Source organism: Topomyia yanbarensis, chromosome 2, assembly GCF_030247195.1.
Source record: "Topomyia yanbarensis strain Yona2022 chromosome 2, ASM3024719v1, whole genome shotgun sequence".
Taxonomy (NCBI): Eukaryota; Metazoa; Arthropoda; class Insecta; order Diptera; family Culicidae; genus Topomyia; species Topomyia yanbarensis.
This window is the reverse complement of record NC_080671.1, coordinates 332631872-332649530: the sequence shown is the minus strand read 5'-3', so window position 1 is coordinate 332649530 and position 17659 is coordinate 332631872. Positions and strand designations below refer to the sequence as shown.

The window sequence follows — 17659 nt, the reverse complement described above, 5'->3', positions numbered from 1 at the left end:
TTTGAGTAACAATCGCGCCGGACCTTCAAACTAGTGTCCTTTGGGCGAGACTGCTTTGCGTATTCTTCGAAAAGGATCGTCTGCATGATCGGTTGTTTGTGGCGCGCGTCATGCATGCATGCAGTACTACACTACAATTACAAGCAAATAAGTCTTCGTAACATTTTCTTCTCTTTTTTGAAAGGCCGTTAAAAAAAGCTCTGCCCCAAATCCGAAGCAAACAGCACCTGGTCAATTCAGAAGAAACAAAAAGTTTCCAACGCTTCCAGGAACACCAAAAATTATATGACATTTCAACCAGAGATTCAACTTAGAACAGGCTTGATTAGACATAGGTTGGGAACCGGCAACTTTGTGATATTACGGAACTCCTCCCGGCATCGACGAGACTTCAATTTTCATGATGCGGCATTGGGTTATCTTCTCGATATGAGTTTGGAAAGTTCATACAGAGCCTAGCCTCGTTTGAGAATTTCTCATGATAATAAAACAATAATACTTCGATAAAAATAACATTTGATATATTTATTTCCTTTTATCAAGTACTTCAAAAAACCGGCCGTTTTTTCGGATAAATGTCTTTTGTTTCAAGTCGCAAGGATTATTTTACTTTCTCGAGAAAAGCAAAATAACTACCTACCTTATGTATGCCTACTCGTATCCTGTTATTGCTCAATTTGAGCTACTCATATCACAAGTAAAATCAGATTTTACCATACAACTAATAGCCTACAACTAATTGTTTTTTTTCTTCTAAACGTCTAGAGTGTAAAATTTGAACACTAACAATATAACGATTGCTTCAGTTGCGTTTAAAAGTCTCGCATTGCTTCGCGATCTCCTACCCTAATGGCACAGATTTTAAAATGGAGTAGCACTGCCGCAGCGCTTGCTCACGTCTTTTATATATAAGTTTGCTGATAAGCGCCGAACGTCACACCATTATTTGTTAATTATCCGAGGTGCTACTTGCTTGGCTTACAGATATTAAAAAAATTAAAACGTTTAAAAAGTAGTGCTCGATGGAAAGATAATTAGCATTCATTTGGTTAAACATTTGTAGCCCTTCGTTCGTCTGTTAACAGCGAGTTGAAGCGTATGTTTTGTTCTACGTTAATGTTAAAATTCACCTGTTTCCTAAAATCTTAATCTGTTGTTGCTTATCGATTGAATACTAAAGTCTATATTCAGCCTTGCTCTAATTTTATCGCTAAATTGTTCTACGGCTCTATTTCTGTTTGTTGATGATGGGGCTCGTTTCCAATGCATTGATATTTCGTATTGAGATTTTTCTGGTCTCTTCTGCTCTATGTACTGCCCACGATGGTCAGATGTGCGTTCGATCAACTAGCTCCCTAATTTAATACCTTCATCCTCGGTGGATATGCTATTTTATGAAATGTCCTCTTTTCGTGCACTTCTTGGCAGTTGAGATCAGAATGATTGTTTAAAAAAAACGAAAGTTCAAAATCAACAAATTTTACACAAGTTGCTGACAAACTGGTATTCATGCGAATCAATACTTTTCCTCCTCCAGTTCCAGCTGCCGTGCGTGACGTATGTTATTCAACCCATGGGAATTTCGCTTGATCGTGGCCGTGTCTGTGTCGTTAAACGATTTGGCCAGTACCTTGGGAGTGTTGTTTCCCAGCGTTCCGTTGACGTTGTTCGATTTAGTCAGCGTGGTGTGGCCATTGGCGATTTTCGATCCACTGGCGTCATTCCGGCCGTTGAACGAGGACTGGCGCTTCGGTTTGTGACCCTCGGTGAACTGTAAAACAGCAAAAAAATAGATTAGCTATAAAGCCGATAGAAAAACTATAGATCAGCGATAAAGGGTGGAAATGATTAAAAGATTCTGAATAATTAACAGTCAATTAATTAATTGGTATAACCATGACATTAGCAGTAAATTTCATCAGAAGTAAATGTTGCGTTTGAAGAAAACATTCATTCTTGTCAGAAATTTATAATACTATTTGACATAGTTTCGATATGTATTTTCTTGTGCATTTGTACTTAGATCATAGCACAATTGTGTAGTTTCAAATGATGTGATGTTCATTTTGAGCTGTTTCGAAAAGTTTTCGAAAGGATTGTGCACAAAGTCGTATATAATTCATCCCAACCGATCATTTCTATCATGGTATTGTGAAAAATCGCTCCACGACAATGGTGTAGATTACTACAGGATGTAGAAAAACGAAAACAAATTGATACGATCTACTTTGATTTTTCGAACATTCGACAGAGTACCACTTCCGATCAAAAACATGGAAAGTCTCGGATTTCCGACATGGATCACGAGATGGTTTCAATCATGCCTCGTGAACTGAAAATCTTTTGACAAGCTGAATGGTTTCCACTCAAGAAAGTTTGACTTAACTTCTGGAGTACTGCAAGGTAATATTCTTGAACCGCTTATATTTATACTTTTCGTGAATGACGTTTGGTTATCGTTGAAATGTGAAAAGCTACATCAGCTTGTAGATGAAGATTTAAAAATCTCCAACGTGATCTTAACTGTGCAGAAAATGGTGTAGTAATCAACGTATCAAAACGCAAAACCATTTCATTCATTCGTTGTCGTACTCTCGGCAGCTTCGAATACTCCATGATGAACGTTTTTGGAACGCGTCGATATCATTCGTGATCTAGGAGTGACAATCGATAGTAAATTGAGGTTCAACTGTCATATATCCTGCGTCACCGTTTTTGGTTTCATCAGAAGGAATGTCACGTGTTTCGCTGATATGCATATTTTGACAGCTTTTTATTGTTCACTTAATCGCAGTCTACTTAAGCACGTAGTTCCTATTTGGGCTCTATACCATGCAGCGCAAATTATACGCATAAAAAAATTTCAAAAAAGCTTTATTCGCTATGTACTCCGACGTCTGCCATGGAATTCCATGTTCCCCAAAACTATCCCGACCGGAGCCTGCTAATTCAAGTTGAGCGTTTTGCTGGCAAAAGAGTGATTATGCAGCGTCTCTTGATATTTCATCTGATAGCCGGTAACCTTGATTGCTCTGTACTCCAACAAGAACTATGCATCAATATCCCATACCGCCAGTCTCGAAATCAGTAATTTCTTCGTGTTCCTGCGCATCGAATCACCTATGGATATTACAATACAATCAGCCGTTTAGTTCCTGATTTAGGCACTTCAACGAAATCTACTCGCTCTACGATATCAACATCTCCAAACTTTGAGTAAGAAATTGTCTGCGTGGTGCTTTGCGTTAAAGACGAATAGATAAATAAATGAATAAATAACTAAAAAAGTAATAGTTTGAGTAAAGCTGGGTGGCGGACAATATCGGGATGTTTGCAATAATGGTGCATAGGTACGAACCTGCCGAAGTAACAGGTACAACGGTACGCAAAATTGAAACTGATGGTTTGACCAATAAATGCATGAAGGCAGTAGTATTTTGCATCCTTTGGAATATCCCCTTCATAGTATGGGATCGTCGCCAAAAAAAACATCTGGAGCACAAATTCATCTGTTTTTTCGTTCTCGAATTGTGGTTGAAAAACAACCAAATTATTCGTTAGTGTTCAACCAAATTCATACACAATCTCGAACCCTATAGTTAGGGTAACCAACCTAATTTGGACCTCTACATCCCAGTCAAAAAGGGCAAGTTGCTGGCTAACGGGGGGCTATTTGCCAACTCGGATGTGCTAATTGTCCTTCAATTTGCCAGTAAATTGCTGGCAATTAGGGGGCTGTTTCAAATGCAACATTTGGGCGATTTGCCGCCGTCATTTTTTAGCCGCTCTACCCGCCCTTAAATCGCCCAGAGAACGCGCCATGTAATCGCCCTGAATTGCCTAATATGAAAATTACAAATATTACTTATTTTCGGATTCATTATCTACTCACATAAACTTATCACTACACTAGGTAATCACCACCAAATTATAGGAAGAATGAATGGTTAAATTGGCATTGCACACCAAAACCTACCCCAATAGAACTTTTATTAAGAGTTTAGGTCAGATATCTTGTTCCACTATATTTACACACGATTCCACAATTTCCCACATTTCTTGGCTAAATAAAGTGCACTAGACAAACAAAATACAAGCAATAACACGCCAATCGTTTAAAAAAACAATTTTAAGCTTAAGCCAAACATGAACCGCCATGTTTGAAAAACGCAAAAACAACCAAGTCCTTTTCAGCCGCCAGAAAATTTGTCTAATGGCGATTTCGCTTGAACCTGAAACTGAGTCAGGTTCTAACCCTAACCGCTGTCAGTTCATATATTTTGACAGCAGTTGGGGTTAGGAACTGACTCAGTTTCGCCTCAAACAAAAACCACATAAGTGTTGAAATTGCCTTTAAATCGCATTCGCAAATTGCATTTGTTTCTAGGGGCAATTAGCACAGGCGAGTTGAGTTAAACGTCAAACTGTTTAAATCGCCTGACCATGTTCGTCCGCATTTTTTTTGACAGGGATATTTTGGACCTTGTTACTGTATTGGCCTCCTGGTTTCTCTTCATTTGTTTGGTTTGATGCAATAATTACATTTCTTGGGTTGTCTATTAAGTTTCAATATCATTAGTTCATCATTAATTGTTTAAAGTTCAACAGAATTCACAGTTTTAAAAAAATATCACGTTTCTTATTTCAACAATAGCCAAGAGGAACCGGTGGAAATGATACATTTTCAAATTGGATTTAAATATTGTAACATTTTTGCCTTTCTCAAGAGAAAGGTATTGCAATTGCTCTGAAAACCGACTTTTTAACGGAGGCCCGGAGGACCGAGCGATATATGCCATTCGATGCAGTTCGTCGAGTTCGGCAAATGTCTGTGCGTGTGTATGTATGTATGTATGTATGTGTGTGTATGTGCGTCTGTGTGTGTGTGACCAAAAATGTCACTCATTTTTCTCAGAGATGGCTGAACCGATTTCGACAAACTTAGTCTCAAATGAAAGGTGCAACGTTCGCATAGGCTGCTATTGAATTTCTGATGGATCCAACTTCCGGTTCCGGAATTGCAGGGTGGTGAGCACGATCACGCAGAAAATGTCGATTTTAATAAATTCTGCAATGAATGTATAAAGGTGAAAATTTTTCCAAAATATGACCACAACTGCTTCGATTTGTAGTATTAGGTCACTAACATCCATTCAAAGTCTCTTTGGCCACATTGGCCACCATCATCGGTTCTGGAAGCTCCGGCGGAAGTATACAAATTCAGAATAACAGTCACATCGGTTTCTCGGAGATGGCTTGACCGATTCAACCAAACTTAGTCTCAAATGAAAGGTGTTGCGCCCCCGTAAATGGCTATTTAATTTCATCCTGATCCGACTTCTGTTTCCGGAGTTACAGGTTGTGGCGTGCGATCACATAGCAAATTGCGATTCAAACCGATACTCCGATGAAAGCAAAAAAGGTAAAAATTTCGCTCAAATGTCTCTCAAACAAATTAAATTTGCTGTTCTAAGTCACCGACGGCCAACCAAACTTTCGTTGACTACATTGACCACCATAAACGGTTCCGGAAGTGCCCGGGAAAAGCGGCGATCTTTCAAAACTAGCAAACTCATATCAGTTTCTCGAAAATGGTTGGGCCGATTTTCACAACGTGACAACCGACGGTCACAGTAAAGATGGACATGTTTATCTATACCAGGACACATGCTAGTGAACTCGGGTGAGTCGTAGTTATGCTGTCCAAGCTCGACCCTCATTAGCAGAAGACAAAAATCAAGCCCGTACGGTATTAAGCCTGTTCTAATGACCCTGCCACTTCTAGTTTTCCAATCTGTTTACTTCGCATCCTTGCTCTCACTTGAGTACCATGGCTCTAATTTTCATAACTTTTTTTAGTTTTATTTATTAACAGATTAAGGCCGAAGTGGCCTGTGCCGTATACAAAATATTCCTCCATTCCACTCGGTCCATGGCCGCGCGTCGCCAGCCACACAGTCTGCGAAGGGTCCGCAAATCATCTTCCACCTGGTCGATCCATCGTGCTCGCTGCGCGCCACGTCTTCTTGTACCGGTCGGATTGCAATTGAGAACCGTTTTCACCGGGCTATTGTCCGACATTCTGGCTACGTGCCCGGCCCACCGTAGTCGTCCGATTTTCGCGGTATGACAGATGGGCGGCTCCACCAACAGCTGATGCAACTCATGGTTCATTCGCCGTCTCCATGTGACGTCTTCCATCTGCACTCCAGCGTAGATGGTACGCAGCACTTTCCGTTCGAAGACACCAAGTGCGCGTTGGTCCTCCACGAGCATGGTCCAGGTCTCGTGCCCGTAGAGAACTACCGGTCTAATCAGCGTCTTGTAGATGGTCAACTTCGTACGACGGCGAACTCTGTTCGACCGAAGTGTCTTGCGGAGGCCAAAGTAACCACGATTTCCTGCCACGATGCGTCTACGAATCTCTCTGCTGGTATCATTGTCGGCGGTCACCAGTGAGCCCAAGTACACGAACTCTTCAACCACCTCGATTTTGTCGCCACCGATGCAAACTCGAAGCGGGTGGTTCTCATTCTCTTCTCGTGAACCTCTTCCTATCATGTACTTTGTCTTCGACGTGTTGATGGCAAGTCCGACGCGCTTGGCTTCTCTTTTCAGTCTGATGTAGGCTTCCTCCATCTTCTCAAAGTTTCGTGCAATAATATCAACGTCATCGGCGAAGCCAAGTAGCTGAACGGACTTTGTGAACTCGACCACTCGTGTCGATCCCTGCTCTTCTTATTACACCTTCCAGCGCGATGTTGAATAACAGACACGAGAGACCATCACCTTACCATAACCCTCTGCGTGATTCGAAGGGACTCGAGAGCGTCCCTGAGACACGTACTACGCACATCACCCGATCCATCATCGCCTTCACTAATCGCGTCAGTTTGTCCGGGAATCCGTACTCGTGCATTATCTGCCATAGCTGATCTCGATCGATAGTGTCGTATGCGGCTTTGAAGTCGATGAACAAATGATGTGTGGGCACATTGTACTCGCGGCATTTCTGCAGTACTTGACGAAGAGCGAACACCTGGTCCGTGGTAGATCGTTCGCTCATGAAACCCGCCTGGTACTGCCCCACGAACTCTCTTGCACTTGGTGATAGTCGACGGCATAGTATTTGGGAGAGTACCTTGTAGGCGGCGTTCAGCAGGGTGATTGCTCGGTAATTACAGCAATCCAGCTTGTCGCCCTTTTTGTAGATAGGACACACGACACCTTCCATCCACTCCTCCGGTAGAATCTCCTCCTCCCAAATCTTGGTAATCACCCAGTGCAGCGCTTTAGCCAGTGGCTCGCCACCGTGTTTTAGTAGCTCGCTTGGTATTTGGTCAACCCCAGCGGCTTTATTATTTTTGAGCCGGCTAATCTCCTCCTGGATTTCTTGAAGATCCGGAGCCGGTAGTGTAATGTCTTCCGCGCGTGCTCCCACGTGCGTTACCGTGCCATCCTCATCGTCTGCTGCATCGCCGTTCAGGTGTTCTTCGTAGTGCTGCCGCCACCTCTGGATCACCTCACACTGGTCCGTGAGATTTCCGTTTGAATCTCTGCACATGTCGGCCTGTGGTACGTGGCCCCTGCGCGAGCGGTTCAACTTCTCGTAGAATTTCCGTGTGTCTTTAGCGCGGTATAGCTGCTCCATCGCTTCGCGATCTCGGTCTTCCTGCTGGCGCTTTTTGGTTCGGAAAACCGAGTTCTGCCTGTTCCGTGCCCGTGCCGTGTTTTCATAACTTTCCCTACCCAGTAATCTCTAGCTAATTGAATGTCGTTAAAATGTAAAAAAGAAAATATGACTAACATAGTCGAAATAAAAAAAAGAATAAAATGTAATATTTGCATTTGAAAGCTGTTAATGAATATAAACAACGCAAACATTCTCGTGTTCATGATTGAGAAAGGCACAATTGCACCGCTCGGTGGATTAAAACAGGTTTTTATTGATTCAATTAGTTTGTCTGATTTGGTATCATGCATGTTACGTGTTTGAAAAGGTTGTTTTCTCCAAATTATTGTGGACGGGTCCGAAATGTGAAACATTCATGCTGTAAAGAAATGTCATTTTCTAGTTTATGTCAATGCCTATATAGACGTTTTCAATATATACGGGAATCTTAATTCCAATGTTGTCACTTTCAATCACGTGTTATAAACTGTTTTTCAAAACGAATCTTTTGGCTATTAACACTGCATTGCGAAGATGATGATACTGAAGGTACGCGACTTCCGTGAGCCTAAGTTACATTTGCACCTTCAGAAGGTACTTCACAAAACTTCGGTGATATTGAGCAAAAAAAAACAACGACTGCGGCGTTGGGTCGGAGTAGAACTTTTTCGTCGACTTTACTCATGATGGCAAAAATAATTTTAGACCGAGGAGCCTGTTGTTCGATTGGTCTGACTCCAGCAGTAGTAGAAAGTAGAATGTCAGGTTAAGTACTTTCATTTCGCCCACTGTAGTCTACTTGACAAGTATTTGATTCCAACATAACCTAACCTTGCCATTATTGTCTAATTTTGTTGTGATTTTTGTGTTATAAGTTGTCATAATTATTCAAATTGTAGGATCTAGAAGCAACAAAAATTTGAAATGGCTTTAAGACGATTTGCCCGTGTTTACAATCGCCTCAAGAAATCGGAAATAAAGGAAACAATTCAAAAAAAAAAAAAATTAACAGCAGAAAGATGGCGAAGCTGATTTGCAAAACGAAGAAGAATCTGAATACTCCGATTATTTATCAAAAGAAATTAATAATAACCCAGAAACATTCATTGGTCGTGATCAAACGAAATGGAGCTCAGGACTACAGACACTTTATACCAGCCCCCTGCTAGGCAGCCATTTTGTCCTAGCCAACATCTGCCTTTGTTAAAATCAAAACAACCCAATGCTATTGCACGGGCGACGTGGGCCTAGATGCAGCTAGGCCCATCATATGTTGACTACTGTCAAAGTCCGTATATCTCAAAAGCGAATGACAGGAGTGACACCCTCCTGCTTTATACACAGACTAGCAAAGTGTCAAAAAATGTAGTCAATCGGACTGTTAAAAACGTCAAAAATTCAGCCAAACGAGCATGAGGGTATTGGAAGGGGAAGTGAAGAGGGAAGCCCGTGCAAAGCTTATGGGATCTTCCTGCCAGTAAATATTCATGGTTGCTAGTTTCACGGTTTTTCTCTCCGCAACTCTGTGTATAAAGTGTCTGTACTCAGAACCAATTTATGGTCGGCGCGATCCTCCGAATACTTTACACTATTCACGTAATCGCTTTGATAAAGTATTGTTACCACCGGGGAAACATTTGTAAAGTGTGTTAGATGTTTGAATGGATTTTTGATGACAAAATAATTGATAACGGGTGTTCAATAAATAATGAGAATGATTTCAATACCTTTCTGTAATTAAATAAAGGGCGTAATTTTTTTTCTCTCCAAGAGAATTGCTCTCTGGACTCCCTAGAAATGGGTGGATTGTTTCTTTTCGCTCGGGTGCTGTCAGTTCAATTGAATATAGCGTCGAAATTGCAAGCACTCCGCAAGAATGTTATACGGTTTTACGAAACGCATGGTCGTCGTGGAAAAAAGTACCACTTTCGAGACGAAAACGTGCCTGTGAGTACAGTTTACCGGATCCTGGCATCTCTGAGCGTGGAGCGGAAGGCCGGTAGCGGCCGTCCGGCAAAGATAATGTCGAAGAAGAAGAAGAAGGAAGCGTTGAAAAAGCTGTTCGACAACAAGGAAGGAACGAGCTATTGTTATATCGAGCCTTATTGGTACAAAGGCCCATTTAGTTGAATTTAGAGCAATGCTGCAATGCATGATGCACGGTATAAGCAGCTTAATAACAGTCAAGCCCGTTTTTCAGTAGATCAACACTAGACAAACTCAAATCGACTAACTACGACATCAATCTCCATTATATGAGCGAGGATGTAGATGCGGTAGTGCTTCATAAAAGACTTGTCAACGGTAACGTGATTTGCTTGCTTTAGATAGAATTTTACAACTCTGAGTGTATCTGGGCGAACTTTCAATACATTTGTCACAGCTGCATATTTCTGCATCAATTCTTCGAAATTTTCAGAATACTTAGCGGATTATCTTTGATCTGAGAGAAGATCAAATGCGATGGGGTAAATGGGACGTCTTTGATGGTGAATCTTGTTCGACATAGATTTATCCATCATCTGGGTCTTTCAGATTTTATTTCCGCACGACCCTAGATTCAGGGACATTATAATCTACATTAGTTACCGGTTAGATTGTCTTACAGACAATTAACTTTACATTGCAACTTCCAACAATTTCATTTTACTTGCGCAGGCCGATGCAGTGCCGTAGGCCGGATTAGCCCCCGTCAAGGACGTCAGCATTACGAGAGTGCAGAAATCTTGATCTCCTTAATAAACTAAGTGAGAATAAGTCTTAAAATAAATGTGTCGTATCCATGTACACACTAAATTATTGTTCGAATGTCGGACTAAAAAAGAAAATCAAAATTGTTTACTTTTGATTGGTTGAGGAACTTAGCAGACCAGAAGTCACTGCAGGTTTCTTATTCGACAAGAAACAAACGGAATAAACAACAAACAAGTCATGTGAGGAATAAACAGTGAAATAAATCATGATAGGAGTTAACACCATCTGGAAGTGATTTACTGCTTTGTAACGTTTTAAAAATAAGATTAATATTTTGATGATAATATTATAATATTAAAAAAGGATTTTCCATGTTCGCTAGTAAACGTCCAAAACACTGCATTTTAGCAGGGACAAGTGACACACATACCGTATGCGTATGTATACATCATCAAAACATTAAACAATAAGATTTTGGCATTGATGCCGAATGGAATTTTTTCACAAGTTGTCATGGAAAGGGCCCTTGTGATGCTTTGAGAGGAGTATCAAAACCTAACGCTGTGAAAGCGAGTTTGCAAGGTCATCATATAACAACAGCCCAAGAACTTTATAATTGGGCTATTTCCAAGCCAGATTCAAAAATACACTATCAGCTTTTTTCGGAATCCGAATACAATAAAATGGAAAAACATAATCGATATACACGTATAAAGCAAATTTCGGGAACACAGTTATTCCATAGTTTAAGCATCAAAATTAAAACTATATTATTGTTAAACGGTATTATTGTTAAACGGTATTCGGTATTTTCGACGGAAGAAATATGAATAAACGAATAAACTTATAAAAATGTTTTACTTATTTCTTTTCATGCTTCTTCTGGATTTTTGATACAAAAATAAATAATGCCCTTTAATTGATACAAAAATAAATATGTCCCTTTTAAAACCACCAGGATTTTTATTGAAGTGGAATTTCTAACCAAAGATGACGCTCGGTAAAAATATTTTGAACGCGAGGGTCTGCAATGTCTAATTTTTTTTTAGTGGTTAATGGACAGCCCCCAGGTTGAAACGAATGTTGCACCCAGCTTGTAAGTAAATCATCGATTTTTTTTATTCACAGCTGCTGTGATTCGCTGGAGGTGTATGGTGCACTACCATGCGGTTTCATCGTTTCCATGCATGTGGGGTGTGTACATAGATTTCTTATTTTCAAAAAATTATATCTCTGAAACCTCTAGATCTGACTCACAATTTTTGAACCAGTCTAACGTGGAAAGCGACATCCTAATGACGAAATAAAAAATATGTATTTCTCGGTAAGGAACGATTTTAAAAGTCAAAGTTTGTATGTATATGATTAATCGGCTTAACCGATTTGCGTAAAAAATTATACATAGTTTGTTATGGAGCGTGTTTGCGTGCCATTGGTTGAGGATTATCTGCCCGCCAGATGGCGCATCGGAACAAATTGTGTTTTCCTCCTATTTGGTTGAAAGTCGCCGCAGCGCGCGATTGGTATTAGCTAGTAATTTATAGTTCCAGCACGGTACCAATAATACTGATAATATCAGATCTACACACTTAATCTTGTTCTACCGAATCCCAGATTTTTTCGCTACTTTTACCGAGTTTTGCACAGCCGAGCACTCAGCTAACAAAGCTTTTACCGAGATCTCAGTAGAAGTGACGTTTGTTTTGAATAAACTCGGTAAATATATCGCTGAAAATCAGAAAATTTACGCCACTTTGTTGAGCTATCAGTTGAAAAATTTTACTGACTGTTCATCTGTGCGGAAATTACCGAACTGAATTGAGTGTTTACCATACACACAATCTATATTTAATTTTAATAAACACTTACGTCTTTCGTCGGCAACGAAGAGTACTGATTCGGATAGGATCCGTAGCAAGGCGAACCCTGGATCGCTGTGATTCCTTTAGCCTTCCTTTTAATCATAGTAATGGTGATGAGCACGCTAGCTGCGCAGCACAGGATAATTGCCGTCACAATTACAAAAACAATCCATGCCACCGACGAGGTTCCAGCTGTCAGGGCATGAGGAATTTCTAAAAGATAAATAAGCACGCCGTCACTCAGTAATTGTAGCCTCAATAACTGATCAACTTACCGTTACTCATTTCCACGTGACACTTGCGAATCTCGCGATCGCTGCCCTGACACATTGTCTTGTCCGGAGTAGGTATCAAGCAAATTCTGGTTCTAATTTTTTCACCATCTGTGTTACACTGAGACCAATCGCTCCATTCACCCCATCCAAGGAAAGCTGTAAGTAGTATGAAATCAGTATAATATTCCTTCATATTATAAATTATCACTCACAATCACAGCTGGGCATCTCGCAGGTGTCGTACTGAGTACTTTGTCCTTCACAATCATTCCCTAAAATTACATTACCGGACATTGATAGACACTGTCGCGATCGCGTTCTGGAACCAAGTCCACATGATACGGAACAGGGCGACCAGTCACTCCAGCATCCCCATTCACCTGATCCAAATAAAAGCAGATATATAACGGGTCAAATATTAAACTCAGATGACAAACCTTTACACGGTAGATTATTGCAAGCTCTCGCCATATTGTTAACTCCGTCGCATTCTGCTTTCTCACACGTTCGGGTCCTATACTGATGCCCACCACCGCAGGAAGCACTGCAGCTACTCCATGAGCTCCAAACGCTCCAACCTTCTTCATTTTCAGCTACTCCCCCACCACTCCCACTGGAATGCCCAGAATCACTCAAAGATCGTTGACACGATCCACCTGCATGACATATCCTAGTTTCCTCTTTTTGTGTGATTTTCAAGAGCGATGAATCAGCGATCTGAGCTTTGCACGTATATCTGACCCGTTTCTCAACGAAATCACCATTCGGGAGCGTTCCATTTGGCACCGTATACCATGCAGTCCACGTTCCAGCTCGTTTCACATCCGGGCACGCATGAGGGTTACAAATTTCGTAGTCTAAGTGACACCCAGGGCACTCCATTCCACCGTTCTGGGGAATTGGATCATCGCATTTACGTCTGCGGATCCGAAAACCGCCACCGCAGGCAGCACTACATTCTCCCCAAACACCCCACGGACCCCATCCTCCATCGATTGGTGGTTGCTTCGGAGCTGGACAGGGAGGAAGATGCGAGCAGTAGATTTCCGCACGATCTGGCCCAACGCAAACTCGTCCACCGTGTGCGGGTTTCGGATTGCCGCAGGTTCGTCTCCGGGTCTTAACTGCCATACCGCATGTTTGCGAGCAAGCCGACCATGCACTCCAATCTGTCCAACCACCATGCACGGTACAGTTTGTGACTGCGATACTGACTCCGGTACACGTGCGGCCTCCATTCTTCGGTGACGGGTTGTCACATGCCCTCGTCCGGCATAGACAAGAATCGGCATTCTGTGTCAACTCTTCATTAGCGTTAGACGGTTGCATATTTCCATTGAACTGAGCACATTTGCTCCAATCCGACCAAGCGGACCATCCACCATCTACCGGAGCAGTTAGGACCGGACATTCGGTAGCATTTTGTATCCAGTATTTTGCCAGTGTATCTCCGTTAGGGGCAATGGTACATGCTTCCTGCAATTCGTTCCAACCGCAATGAGGATCCATTGAGTTCAGGCAGCTCAGCTTCGAAATGTGTCGATTGCAGTGATGGGACGAAATTCGACTTAGAGCCGAATCGGTTCCAACGTACAACGAATCGGTTTCTTTCACATACTGAATCGTCCGTATTTTCGATTCGGCGGCTGGATCAGGTCTCCAAATCTCCACAACGCATGTACTTTTCGTGCGCGGCAAAACGGAGATCTTCTTAATTAGCCCGTTGTCGGTCGCAACGTAAATGATATGTACCCTTTCGTGCAGTTTCGTAGGAATGATATCGATCGCAATGTGACCGAAGCGTTCCAGTTTAGTGTGATGCAGTGGTTGACCAATGATCGGTTGCACCGCTTGATCCATCAGCTGATATTTGGAAGAATCGATTAGCGATATACGGCGAGCTGTTGGTACGGCGTTGCACTCGTAATGATCTCGGTGCAGAGCATCTTGGCGGTGCCATGCCGAGCCAAGTGATTCCTGGTACTTGAAGGCTCCTGAAAAGGCGGCCTGAATGGAGGACATGTTGTATGCACAGATGGCTGATCCATGAATGCTGTTTCTGTTGGGATGAGAAGGGTTGGATTATTCATCGTTTTGATTTAATGAGACTTTATGTGTCCTTAGTGGGATGGAGAAATTTGCTTTCGGAACTAGCTAGAAAATGTAAAGTTAATATCAAATAAAGGTTTGATCAAGATTCAGAGACATATTTCTCTCCTATTTAAATGAATGATTAAAAACACAAATTCCAGAATTAGCTACAAATATCTAAAATGAGCGCGAAAGTAGCAAAGTAAGCATACGGAAATCTTATCTGTTTGAGAGTAGGATGCGGTTCTAACCTCCAAGTTAGGGCCTGCTTCAGGAACTGAAATCATCGTCAGTGACATTAACTTGACTTTTTCTCAAAATAACATTTTATTTTGATAATAGATTGTTATTAATTTATTTACAATTTTGCTGAACTTATGTTTTAATGTTTATTTTCTTTGTTACTATCTATTGGGAAGATAGCCATGATTTAATAAGAATTTATGATACAGAAGATGGCGTGAATCGTCAATTAATTTAAGTAGGCTATAAATCAATGGTTTGTGATTACCGCCGGATCCACCTTGGAGCAGAGAAGTCCGTTATCGTGGCGGATTTTGTGTCGGCCGGATACAGCCGAGTACGCACACACAAGATCATGGTGCTCTGAGAGTATCGAGTACAAGTCGCGTTGCGGCCATCCGTCGGTTTTGCGGAAGATTTAATCAAGCGCTGAAGCGGCAGACGAAGACTTTCCGGCCAGAAGGTCAAAAGTAACGGCAGAAGGTGCTCGCCAAGGATATCTTCTCTACAAAGCGCCAAGCTTGTAATAATGGAGAACGCTGACGTTCGACGGCAATGACTGCAAAGTATCAGCTATTTCATGTCCTCTCAAAAGGTGATGAACAGCGGAACAAAGTTGTGGGGGGAAATGGGAAGAGTCCTTTGCCTTCTGCTAAGTAGGAATTGGGCGTTGCACCCAAGTCTACCGCATGGTCTTTGGCAGAACATAACTCATCGGCGCCGGCGGTTAAACATGATAATAAGTTATGTTCTGTCAAAGACCATGCGGTAGACTTGGGTGCAACGCCCAACTCTTACATAGCAGAAGGCAAAGGTCTCTTCACATTTCCTTTCGATCATGTCCATATGAGCCTGTCTAGCCCTAGTTTTCCGTTCTAAGTTTATAACTGATTCGCTCTAGAATACCTATCAGTCTTTCAATTTCATTGCTTTCGTGTCTTTCAGTCTTAAATTTGCCGAAAATAGCAAACAAAATCGATACAGTAGAACCATGCGGCAATTAAAACATAGTAACATAAGATCGTGATAATCAATACAGAAAATTCCGAGAAGCCGATGTGGACAAATTATAACAAGATTTTCTATGTAACCGTACTCTTCAACTCGTATCTCCGGAACCAGATGTCGGATCAAAATGAAATTCAATGGCAGCCGATGGGAAAATCGGTTCAGATATCTCCGAGAAACCGATGTGGACATTTTGTTAACATGTCTGCACATACTCACACATACATACACAGACACATTATGCCGATCCGGCTCTGAACACTACTCTTCATGAAGGATACTATCAACCCTTGCATGACCTCCCAGATGCTAATATTTTGGTAGTATAGATAATCATGGGATCACGAGAGGCGACTATGTGCAACAAGTGGTGATAGCGACTCGGAGCTGGGACCCAAGAAAATGGAGAAAAAAACAAGAAACTAACATATACGGAGCAGGCACGGCGAATCCGTTCGCCAGAGGTGGGTTGGTGAGGTTACCACCACCATCTGTAGCTGAACTCATTCAGCAAGAGCAGGAGGTGGAGAAGCAGCAGCAACAGCAGCGGCAGCAACAGCAGAAGCCAAAAGTAGTGGCAGCGAAGCACTTGGTGGAGGAGCTCAACAAGTTTGTGACTGCGAGAAACAATGTCCATAAGGGCATTAAAGAGATGATCATCAGAATTCGAAAGGGACTACTGTCTGTCGTGAATGAATACGTAACGGCAACGCGGAGGGCTGATGTAGCTGAGTGAGCATTGGCGTCGGCTAAGGCTACTATCTTCCTAGCCCCTCCGAAGCAGGGTAAGGAGAAACTGATTGATGTGGAGAATACGCCAGTTTCCGTGCCTCCAAGACAAGATCCTCGCCGGAAGACGGAAGACCAGGCGGACCCAAAAAGCAAACGTTCGAGGACGCTGTGGCTGTTCCCAAAGAAAAAGACGACACCCAACAGGGAGAAAGCTGGAGTACCGTTGTAGATCGGAAGAAGAAGCACGGGAAACAGCAGAAGAAGAAGAAGAAAGAGCGGAAAAGGGAGCAGAAGAAGGGAGGAAAACCTTCGGCTCGTCAGCAGGTGCCAAAAGGAGATGCACTGATCGTCGAAGCGAACGATACGACGTCCTACGCCGCTCTTCTCAAGTAAGTGAGAGAGGACCAGAGCTAAAGGAGTTGGGAGAGAACGTTGTTAGAACGAGGCGTACTCAGAAGGGCGAGATGATCTTCGAGCTGAAGAAGGATCCTTCTGTCAAGAGCTCGACCTACCGCGAGCTCGTTGCTAAATCATAGGGGTGCGAAGCGAACGTGAGAGCCCTGTCGCAGTAAGCCGTAGTCGAGTGCAAGGGTCTAGATGAGATAACGACCGTGGAGGAACTGAAGAGTACACCGATCGAACAGTGCAAACTGGATGTACCGGCGGCTATCCGGATTTGGAAATCTTATGGAGGTACTCAAACGGCGGAGATTCGACTACCGGTGGCCGCTGCCAAAAGGCTGGCGGAGACCGGTAAGATGAAAGGATGGTCGGTATACTTACTGAGAGTCACTCCGCGAGTTTCCAAGCATTGGAACGATGCTTCAGATGCTTTGACCTCGGACACCTGGCGAGGAACTGCAAGGGCCCGGACAGATATGTAAAATGCGGAGAAAAGGAGCACGTTGCTAGAGACTACACGAAGCAACCAAGGTGTATGATCTGCAAACCGGAGGACTGAAACGACCACATGACGGGTGGCTTCAAATACCCTGCGTATATAAAGGCGATGGCAGGCTAATGATGATGGAGATAACCCAGCTTAATCTCAATCATTGCGACAGCAACTGTTGTGGCAGTCG

General features: G+C 42.5%; 1 protein-coding gene across 1 annotated transcript in view; it reads right to left on the bottom strand.

The window, feature by feature from the left end:
- Positions 1 to 520: 520 nt before the first annotated feature.
- LOC131683941 (semaphorin-5A) overlaps positions 521 to 17659 on the bottom strand; it is a 717090-nt gene continuing 699951 nt past the window's right edge. The window contains exons 6-10 of the mRNA XM_058966353.1: positions 12941 to 14562; positions 12716 to 12883; positions 12504 to 12659; positions 12236 to 12441; positions 521 to 1771 (exon numbers count right to left, since the gene is read on the bottom strand). Of these exons, the coding sequence (XP_058822336.1) occupies positions 1517 to 1771; positions 12236 to 12441; positions 12504 to 12659; positions 12716 to 12883; positions 12941 to 14562 (2407 nt within the window). The 3' untranslated portion in view covers positions 521 to 1516. The remainder of the gene's footprint in view (positions 1772 to 12235; positions 12442 to 12503; positions 12660 to 12715; positions 12884 to 12940; positions 14563 to 17659) is intronic.